Here is an 11,792-nt window from a genome sequence, read left to right as displayed (position 1 = left end):
TCCCCAAAGTTCCTTTTAACTGTATTTGCAGAGGTTGCCTAGTAGCTAAAGATGCCCATTAATTATAAGCACGCAGATATCCCTTTAAGGTTTGCTTTGCTAGCCTGCAGAGTTTAGCCTAAACATTGGCTGTTAAATATCTGACTTTATTTGTACATGTCTCCTGACTTTGAGCTCTTGCTGCATGGGGGTTTCAAAGGCTCAGAGCTTACTTGGGACAACGGAAGGAGGGGGGCTTACTAGAGGAGGGAACCATTCATCTTCATGTGTTGGGGGGGTGCGACTTGGACAACAAACAGGAAATGCCTGCTTCAATTGCAGCGGCTGCTGATACAGAAGGGGACCAGAAGCAGCAGCAAAGTCTTGTGAGCAACAGGATTTCTATTCCAGTTTCGGCTTGTATTTCCCCATAAGGTTTCCCGTTATACTTTAACCATGGGATTTGGCTCCCTCACTGCCATCTGCAGCATCACACATGTCTTCTTCCCTTGTGTGGGAATAACAGGTATGTTCACCTTTTTCTAATTTATGAAGCTTTCACTGAAGCCAAGTTGTGAACAACCCTTTTTAAAGATTTTCCCAGAATTATGCAATTCAAGCTCTTACTTCTTTCTGCCTGTCTCTTTTGGAGTCAGTTTTTGCTCTGAGTTAAGCTGCCTTGCAACCTATATGCTTTTAATGCCACCACTTGTGATATCACACCAAAAAAAGTAATGGGGGGGGGGAGTTAAAAGAGAGAAGACTGATCTGCAAGTGAATGTTCTCTAGGCAGGTGAGATTACAGTGTGCATCAAGGTAAACTTGTTGATTTCAACTTTGGCTATTATTAAAGGGCCAAGCTAAAGGGAGGGATGAACTTATGCCTAGTTAAGTGCCCAGAAGTAAAATAGTGCATTGTCACTGGGTAAATTGCCAAGAAAACATGTGGTCTTCCCATTTACGGATGTTATGTTCTTGAGGATTTCTTAAAGCAAGCAGTGTGGTGAAATTCAAGTTGTAGCTGGAAGAGAGGAAATTAAAATAGTCCTAATTACTTAGAATGTTGTGGTCTAGAGTAGTTTTACTTAAATGCATGGGCAAAGCAGGCAAGGGGGTTTGGAGGGGTAGATGTTTCCAAAGGCAGAGAGTAACTTTCAAATTTCTTCCTAAAGTGTAAAGAACTTTTTGTTTTTTTTTCTCATATCCTTTATGATTTTTTTTCATAAACTTCTATATATTTTATTGATTTTACTGAGCTCATTATATAGTAAGCAGACTCTTTCAATTGTGTTCACTTGTGGAAGGTCTTTATTTCTGAATGAATATACAGCAGTTATGTTAATGCTTAATTACAGTAATTCAGCTTTCCCAAGTAATTATGATACTCTCCATGCATATATCGCACTATTCTAACTTTCAAAATTATACAGTGATGGTCCACCCTTGTTGGTATGGTAATTGTGGTAAAGTTGGTTTTATGTTATTATGGTTTTCCATTTCTGAACCCTTGGAAAATGTGATTTTGTACCACCCACGCTTAGTTGAATAAATTACTGTTAAACTTTAACTTGGAGAAAATAAGTACATACAAAAGCTGAAAGGATTGAATCTGCAAGAGTTCTTAATAAGTTCATTGTTCATTATCAGATACATCACCAAGTTCCTGAAAGAAAGATAGCAATAAGCAAAGCATGGAATATTCCACTTTTTCTGGATAGTTGCAATCCTCTCCTGTGTAGAATTCATGTAAGCTATTGCTATATATATATATAGTAGAGTGTAGACAGTGTATTAACAAGGAAGCTGCCTGATTTTATTGATCTCCAGTTGACTTACTGCATAGACCCCCATCTTCGTTCCCAGTGTGCTTGCAAATGCTGTCTTGGATGCCTCAATTCTCTCTCCCCCCCCCCTCTCTCTCTATCTATCTCTATCTATGTCTATCTATATACTGTATCTTTATCTAACTATTTACCATTATGTAGCATATTTATTTACAACAGGTTTCTGGACAACAAATGTTGTATAACTTATAAGAAAACTAGATATGGGTGGCTGCAGTTGAATGCTCTGCCTGGAAGAGTACCCACCCACCCAGACAGAAAACAAAAGTAAATTGGGGTGATTAGAGGATCACAAGGGACTTCAATTGAAGGGAATAACTTCAATGTTTGTCTCCTTAAAATGTTAGTTTTGTCAGTGAAGTGTGCCTACTGATCCCAAAGAGATTATGTATTCCTAATCCAAACTAACTTTTCAAGAAGCTGCATTTGACATGAGATGACATTATAAACATTTTAACTGGTGTATGATCTGGAATATTTCAGTCATTCCTAAAAAAAAACCTCACTATTTGAAGCTACAAGCATCAATTATGAATAAAATTGTGAATTATGAAGATTTGTTTTTATGTTTTCTCTTCCACTTACCCAGCCACTGTTTTGCCAAGGTTCATATATGGGCTTGACATGTATTACTTGGATTGTATTTAATACAATCTCTCTCTGCTTATTTCTACTAGAGTCATCCTGTAGTAAACCTTTTTTCTACATATCCTATATTAACTATGAGTCTGTTAGTCATAGTTAATGGTTAATAGTCTACTACATAGTAATACTAAATAGACATAATTAGTCAACTTTGTAGTCTGGAAATATTTTTTCCAGATTTAACTATTTTGTCAGTGGTTACATTCTGGGGTCACCTCTTTGGGTTACCCACCTTTACCAATGACATCCATCAGTAGACAATACTGTGATTGTCCCTTTGGACTACCAACCAACATTTAGCAGCTGGACTTGTCTTCAACTTTAGATACACCTCCTCCCAGATATTCTGCATTTATTTCTTTTTTTCCTTCTCACTCATCCATTGCACTTTCTCAAAATGAGCACTATGGTCAATAAACCTTGTTCTTTCTACACTGCTTTGCATAAACTGTGAACATAAAGATTAAGAATCAACCCAATTAAAGTTTCTTTTTTATTTGGATAAATGAGACACTGCCATTAAATACTGCAAAAAGCAAATTGTGGGTAGATAAGAGTGAAAGGAATCCAAGGTGGGCTGGACTTAGATCTCTTGTGGGTGGAAAGAACTCATGAGGGATGGTGCATTTGACTCCTCCCTTAGGCTCAGCCAGTCACCTTCTACTATAATGTCTTATTTCCATATTGTTCCAAATTATTCCATACTGTCATTTTTATATCCACTTTCAGAACAGTCTCGGGCATATCTGGAAAGCTTGTTCCTTTTCCATACCATCTTTTAAATCTATATTGACAGACACTTCTAACTCCTGGATTCATTGTTCACAAATATCCTTCACTATGCCCAAAGGTATTTTGCCCCATTCTTATTAGTAATGCAAGTGTTTTTTTCCCCTGGAATCTATAATTCTTTCTGGTTCCCTCTAGTGTCCAATCTTCAAAAACGTATGTTAATTTTTAAAAATAATTCATAACAATAGCATTTCCCATGTGAAGCATTCTTATAATTTCAAAATCTTAACTCCATCTGGACTCCTAGTCCATTTGTAACCTTCCAAAATCAGTAATATAATCACTCTCTTGCTGTTTATTAAAAAAAAAAAAATACGTGAAAGTCGTGTTAAAAATTATTTTAGGAATTGAAGGAAATTCATCCAGTGCTGTAAAAAAAATTTCTTGTTCCAAGTTCTTAATAGCTGAAAAGCAGTTAATAAGCTATTTCCAAAAATGATTAAGAAAGAAAGCATATGAACCATGTGTCCATAAAGACGCCAACTGCAGTTTAGGCAAAGGTGCCATTCTCTTGTCTCGAACGGCTCTAAACGCACTAGGGAGTTGTCTTGTGATCTCCTCACAAGGAGCAAATGTGTAGAGCATTTGTGGACAATCGTAAGTCTTCTCCTTGCAAGAGATGAATCCCGAAGAGCTGGAAGCAATGGTCCATCACTGTCTATTCATTCCACCACAATTATCAGCTCTCTTCTCAGGAAAGCTATTTTCAGTTGGCTGTTTCCTCCCCAGATGTCCAAAATCTTGATCCTGATGTGATTTCCTTAGAACAGGATGGGGCAAAGAAAAAGTCCAGTGTAGTATAAATATTTAGATCTGCTCTGGAGTTTGACATTCAAATTACTCTTGTTCAAGCAGATGTTTTAAAAAGTTGACAGTTCAAGACTATATATTAAGTTAACTTTATTAGATTTCCTGTTTTTATGTGACCAGGAGCAATAACTGGGAGGGGGGGTGTCCCCATGTAATTTGAGATTGTTGCTAGCATTTTTCATTTGTTGTTGTTGTTGTTTTGTTTTACTTAGGATGTTTACAGAACAATTTCTAATTGTAAGAATATGCTTATATACCCTAAGAAGCCTCCTTTTGCTAAAAATAATATATGCTATGATTAAAAAGCATTAGGAGTCATGCTAAAGCTTGTCCTATCTAGCTTTAGTCTAGCTAGCTCTAGCTTTTCAGAAACTCAGATTCCTTCCTCTCATGACCTGGACAGCTCCAACTCCTTCCCTTTCTCCCTATTCCATTCATATCCTGAAGATAACTAAATGCATCTTAAACCCCACACTCTAGATCAGGGGTGTCAAACTTGTGTCGTCATGACGGCGTCACGTGGCACATCAGCACTTTTTCCCCCCTTGCTAAATGAGTGGGGCCAGGGCCAGTATGTGATGCAACCACAGGCCGCGGGTTTGACACCCCTGCTCTAGGTGTTATTATTAAACCACATGTAGTCAACTGGAAAGAAATTTTTCACACCCACTTCAAGCAAGAAGGAAGGCAGGTGTGAGAACGAAAGCGAACACACCTGGAAGAGAAGGACCTAACACCTACCTGTCCATTCCTGTAACAATACACAAGGATCAACCACATTTGCTGTTGAGAAACAAGGAGTTCTTCTATTACAATGTAAGGCCAAGATACATACAATCTGAAGCTGGGGAACTGTTATGTAGAGACTTAAATGCTAAAGTCTGCAGGACTTTAGTCTGGTTTCCTTTCCAGGATTGTGCTAGAATCTCTGCCTAGTTCCAGTATTGATTTGGGTGAAGCATGATAACAGAACTGATTCTGCTACCAATGAAGCAAGGAAGATTTCAACAGAAATTGTATGGATAGAATCTTCTGCTTAGCTTGCATACATGTGTAAATCATTATTATATCATTGAAATACATTCTTTCTCCAATGATCTGCCTCCATGATAATGCCCATATAAATTGTGGAACTTCAGAAAAGTTGCAGTTCTCCAAAGAATGTTGCATTGATAATAACATTAATATAAAGAAAAGGTTAAAGTATTATTCAAGGAAATGTATTAAATGCAGTGGTACTAATTAAAAAAACACTAGAAAATAAAAAGAAACTATTTTTATGATATGTATTAACATATTTTCTTAATATTAATCAAAGTTCCAAACTCAGCACATTCCCATTTCTATGAAAAACTTTAGAACCTAACAAACAAGTATCTAAATGTAGTGACAGTCTCAAAAGGACCACTTTTGTATCTCAATAAAAATGAAGGTTTCCCTCGCACATATGTGTTAGTCGTTCCCGACTCTAGGGGGCGGTGCTCGTTTCCATTTCAAAGCCAAATAGCCAGCGCTGTCCAAAGACGTCTCTATGGTCATGTGCCCGACATGACTAAATGCTGAAGGAACACGGAACGTTGTTCCTTCCCACCAAAGGCGGTTCCTATTTTTTCTACTTGCATTTTTACATGCTTTCGAACTGCTAGGTTAGCAAAAGCTGGGACAAGTAACAGGAGTTCACTCCGTTATGTGGCACTAGGGATTCAAAACATTGAACTGCCGACCTTTCTGATTGACAAGCTCAGCATCTTAGCACTGAGCCACCGTGTCTCCTTTAGATCTCAATAACTTAGCATAATACATTGTTGTATATTGGTCAGTTAATGAGATAGGAAACCATATACATTTGCTAAATAAAATAATATAAATAAAAATAAACATTGTGCCAAGTAGCACCTTAAATATCCACAGCTTTAGAGTAGAAATGACTCGCTCGCAGCTCTTGGGCTGAAATCAACCTGTCTCAATGAATTTTACCATTCCTGCCAGATCTATTTCAAGCTATTTAGCTCTCATCACCTAGCCATACACGTTTGGGAATCGAACCTGTGCTCCATTGCCTCCCAGGCAGGGAGTTAACCATTTGAGCTACAGAGAACGACTCCTTATCAGCCAGCCAGGGTGGGAGGTATATACTTAAAGTCACAACCCCTGGTATGCCCAAGTATGGGAGGAAGGTCACACTTCCACTCTCTGTCATTAGGCTCGTCACAAGAGACCATCCAGACAGAAACCCAATATATATATTTGTTATATTTATGCTGATAAATAAATAAAGGGAGACTAGTATAGATCTATTTCAAGCTATTTAGCTCTCATCAGCTAGCCACACCCTTACTGGGAATCGAACCTGTGCTCTATTGCCTCTAAGGCAGATGTGTTAACCATTGAGCTACAGGGCTCGACTCCTTATCAGCGAGGCCAGGGTGAAAGGTATATATTTTAAAGTCACAACCCCTGGTATGCCCAAATATGGGAGGAAGGTCACACTTCCACTCTCTGTCTTCGGCTCGTCACAAGAGACCATCCAGACAGAAACCCAATATTTTTTACTGTTGCCTTTTTGTTATATTTGTTATATTTATGCTGATAAATAAATAAAGGGAGACTAGTATAGATCTATTTCAAGCTATTTAGCTCTCATCAGCTAGCCATACACATGTTTGGGAATCGAACCTGTGCTCCATTGCCTCCCAGGCAGGGAGTTAACCATTTGAGCTACAGAGAACGACTCCTTATCAGCCAGCCAGGGTGGGAGGTATATACTTAAAGTCACAACCCCTGGTATGCCCAAGTATGGGAGGAAGGTCACACTTCCACTTTCTGTCATTAGGCTCATCACAAGAGACCATCCAGACAGAAACCCAATATTTTTTACTGTTGCCTTTTTGTTACATTTGTTATATTTATGCTAATAAATAAATAAAGGGAGACTAGTATAGATCTATTTCAAGCTATTTAGCTCTCATCAGCTAGCCATACCCATGTTTGGGAATCGAACCTGTGCTCCATTGCCTCCCAGGCAGGGAGTTAACCATTTGAGCTACAGAGAACGACTCCTTATCAGCCAGCCAGGGTGGGAGGTATATACTTAAAGTCACAACCCCTGGTATGCCCAAGTATGGGAGGAAGGTCACACGTCCACTCTCTGTCATTAGGCTCGTCACAAGAGACCATCCAGACAGAAACCCAATATATATATTTGTTATATTTATGCTGATAAATAAATAAAGGGAGACTAGTATAGATCTATTTCAAGCTATTTAGCTCTCATCAGCTAGCCACACCCTTACTGGGAATCGAACCTGTGCTCTATTGCCTCTAAGGCAGATGTGTTAACCATTGAGCTACAGGGCTCGACTCCTTATCAGCGAGGCCAGGGTGAAAGGTATATATTTTAAAGTCACAACCCCTGGTATGCCCAAATATGGGAGGAAGGTCACACTTCCACTCTCTGTCTTCGGCTCGTCACAAGAGACCATCCAGACAGAAACCCAATATTTTTTACTGTTGCCTTTTTGTTATATTTGTTATATTTATGCTGATAAATAAATAAAGGGAGACTAGTATAGATCTATTTCAAGCTATTTAGCTCTCATCAGCTAGCCACACCCTTACTGGGAATCGAACCTGTGCTCTATTGCCTCTAAGGCAGATGTGTTAACCATTGAGCTACAGGGCTCGACTCCTTATCAGCGAGGCCAGGGTGAAAGGTATATATTTTAAAGTCACAACCCCTGGTATGCCCAAATATGGGAGGAAGGTCACACTTCCACTCTCTGTCTTCGGCTCGTCACAAGAGACCATCCAGACAGAAACCCAATATTTTTTACTGTTGCCTTTTTATTACATTTGTTATATTTATGCTCCCTTTATTTATTTATCAGCATAAATATAACATACATACATACATACATACATACATACATATATATGTTTGTGTGTGTGTGTGTGCATGTTATATACACACACATATATATATATACATATATATACATACATATATACATACATATACATATACATATATATATACATACATATATACATACATATACATATATATACATACATACATACATATATATATACATATACAAATAAAATATAAATATAAATATAAATATAAATATAAATATAAATATAAATATAAATATAAATATAAATATAAATATAAATATAAATATAAATATAAATATAAATATAAATATAAATATAAATATAAATATAAATATAAATATAAATATAAATATAAATAATATAAATATAAATATAAATATAAATATAAATATAAATAATATAAATATAAATATTGTTTATATTCCTTCCTACTTGGACCAAAAGGAGACTTCATCTCCTTATTTCACTTCATCACAACTATACCTCCTGCAGCCTCAAAGTCTGACTAGAATGAAGTGTAGTCCCAAACGAAAAATAGGTTGATCATCTTTTATGCAAAGGCTAAATATCTTTATCTAAATATTAAAATATTGTGCATCAAACCTGCAAAAAGATGCCAATCCATGCAAACCTTTCAATCCCAGAATATGAACATACATAAAAGCTAGATGGGCAACAAGAAAAAAACTTCGACAGTTACAAACAGCATCTTACAATATTCTAAGTATGTTCTAAACAAGGAGAAACCAGTTGTAAATCAGTTTCTCAAAGTGTGCAGCTAGCACACCACGCAGCTTCTGCAAATATACTCCTTGCCATTCTTGTCTCTGGAACCAAGGGTCAAGCATATTTGTAGAAAGCTGAATAAACAAGTTTAATGACCAAGTATAGGCCTGAAATATACCCTGCATTCCAAACTTTTCTTCCTCTAAACAATTGACTATAAATGTCAAGGATCAAATACTCTATCTTTTCCATTGCAACTTTTGAAGTAGCTTAAGACAAGACATTATGAAATGTTATCATATTCAGATCTGATTAAGCTAATAAGGTTGTATTAAACCTACATCTGTGACCAAATTCTGCTTCCAAGCATAATCCATTGTCATTTTTATAAGGTCAACATGATAGCAAAACTTTGTGCTGGCATTCCCAGGCATTCAAATTCTCTGAAGTTTTGTTTTACTCTAGAACAGGGGTGTCAAACTCGATTTCACTGAGGGCCACATCAGGGTTTTGTTTGACCTCAGGTGGCCAGAATGGATGTGTCCAGCTTGACGTCACTCATGTCGGAGGCGTCTGTGGTGGCTTAAGTGCTCTACCAGCGAAAACAGGCTCACGAACTCCGTTCTCGGCTGTGACAGCATCCTGCTGTCCTCTGCCATCGAAAATGGAAGTTTGTGGGCTGTGTGTGCACCCCCCAAACTCTTGTTTTCATTCACAGAGGGGGGCAGGATGCCTTCGCAGTTGAAAATGGAACCTGGGAGGACCGCACACAGCCTCCCTAGCTCAGTTTTTGCTGGCAGAGGCATTGCGGGCCAGTCCTTCACTGTTTCCAGGGCGGCCCCACGGGCCACATCTAAGCACCCCATGGGTTGGATCCAGCCTGCACACCCCTGCTGTAGACTTACCATCTCAAATAATACCTTTCGCAGAAGTTATTTGAAGAAGCAGCCTAATGGTCAATGCTCTCTACTGAAATAATATTTTTTTTTAAAAAAAATGCTGTAGTTAATATGTCTCAATGTGAACTACACTATGCATAACAGATTTCTATGAAATGCCACCATCTCTTCTAATCATGCTACTTAGAATAATTTTTCCCTATTAATAAATAATTTCTATTTCAATGCCAAGGTAAATAATAGCTTTGGACTTTGGGGGTATTACTCCCCCCAAAAGTCTATCTAAATTAACACCCAGTCTCTCTAGCAGCAGAAATAGAGAGCGTCCTCCAACTACATAATCAAATTTGGCCTTTCATATACTCCAAACGATAGTAGATTATAATTAGCTGGAGTATTTTTTATTGTTCTTGGAAACTAAGCTCAGTTAGTATTTTCTTAATGACTTTTTTTTTTACTATGTTAAGAATGAAAAATTATGGATTTGTATATGTAGAACCATCTTTCTGGTGGATTGCAAAAATATTAATCAAATAAAAGAAATGTATATATTTGGTGGTTTTGAGTCAATCTTGTTTCCAGGCAAGTGCCTGGACAAGTCCCTGCAGTTTCCTTAGCAAGGCTTTTCAGAAGTGGCTTGACATTGCCTTCTTCCTAAGGCTAAGAGAAAGTGAGTGACTCTCAGTTGGTGTTGTGTTTAAGGCGGCACTAGGACTCATGGTCCCTTGGTTTGTAGCCTGATGCCTTAATCACTGCATCCAACTGGCTCTCAAATTTACTATGAAATCTACCAAATCTATCAGAAATTTACTGGGGGGGTGGGGTGGGACTGTAGTATGTTAAAACAGCCAAAACTACCTTTATATTTTAGATATTTTAGTACATATTTCAAAGGTAATGGGGCAACAAGGAAGATGTTATTATAATAAAAAAATTCTCATAAATTGAAAATTGCAATATAACAATGATTTTAATATATTTTGTAATTAATTCTTTGCAAACCATTCTTTTTACATCTTTTTGCCCAACTGGGTGGTTCAGAAAACCGCAATTTGCATAAAATGATTTCCAGACTGTTTTCTGAACAGATTACAACATACTTGTTAAAAGAAAACAAATGCTGAATTATATAATCTAGATCACTGATATTTTACTTAAGTAGCCTCACTCTTTTCTCTTCGCTTAAACTAGTGGGCTTACAAATTTAGATGAATTTCAGTGGTCTTTGCCAAAGAAATGCTCTTAGGACAACCAATTTGAATAATAAATGAATGATACTTTACACTAGGATTCACAAACATTTATCAAATGCAATTAACAGTGACCCCAAATTCCGAGAATGCAAGATATGATGTGATGTGCATTTGCAGACTTTTTCATTCCAACACAATGGGAGGTAGGAATATCTGAAATTTCAAAAATATGTTCTAAAGAATCATCGATAAACATTCACTGAAAAGAAAGCAATCTTTGAAAGTTGTTTCCAGCACCCAGTCTAGCCTCCAGAATGCACTTTATTTTTCTGAGCTTTTATGTGATTTTTTTTCTTATTCTAAATCACTAGGTTACTGCCATTCGTTATTTCTATATTCTCAAAAGGCTTTTAGAATATATGTAGGGTCCAGAAACATTCAAATGTTTCTGGGCCCTACAAAAAGGCAGGAAACCATGTTATGAAATGATGTACCACAATTGCACTAGTGCCAATTGGCACCATATGCCCATTTCAGAATCCAATATGTAAAGACACCCCATAAAGACAAATTGCATGGTTAGTAGTAAAAGTATTAATATTAATCTAAATGCTTACTTGTGACAAATGCACAGCACATAAAAAGAGATCATGCCAGAGTTCAAGAATATTTAGTAACAGCTAATGCTCTAGGGGTTTTCAACCACAGGCATGATTTGGTACCATGCACAGCAATACTGATCTTAACTCTGCTTCCTCAAAGTATTATATAATAGAAATTCTGGCTGCTTTTCTCTCTTTTCCTCTTCATACAAACAGACTCAAATCACACCTTTCCTCTGTATCCATAACTTCCTGAACAATTGAGTTATCCCACAGAAGAATAACAAGGCTTGTAGCTTTCTAACAAAAAACACAAGTGCTTTCTTCCTGTAATATGCAATCTGATTTCAGGAGTTGAATGCTTGTTCTTGGACGTTTTCAATTTCCTGCTTCAAGAGACTA

At 37.2% G+C, this 11,792-nt stretch overlaps 1 protein-coding gene across 1 annotated transcript in view; it reads left to right on the top strand.

The window, feature by feature from the left end:
- Positions 1 to 231: 231 nt before the first annotated feature.
- ITGA1 (integrin subunit alpha 1) overlaps positions 232 to 11,792 on the top strand; it is a 92,518-nt gene continuing 80,957 nt past the window's right edge. Inside the window, exon 1 of the mRNA XM_032213140.1 lies at positions 232 to 505. Within this exon, the coding sequence (XP_032069031.1) occupies positions 436 to 505 (70 nt within the window). The 5' untranslated portion in view covers positions 232 to 435. The remainder of the gene's footprint in view (positions 506 to 11,792) is intronic.

Source organism: Thamnophis elegans, chromosome 3, assembly GCF_009769535.1.
Source record: "Thamnophis elegans isolate rThaEle1 chromosome 3, rThaEle1.pri, whole genome shotgun sequence".
Classification (NCBI taxonomy): domain Eukaryota; kingdom Metazoa; phylum Chordata; class Lepidosauria; order Squamata; family Colubridae; genus Thamnophis; species Thamnophis elegans.
Note: the sequence above shows the minus strand (reverse complement) of the source record. Positions and strands in the feature narration are given on the sequence as shown.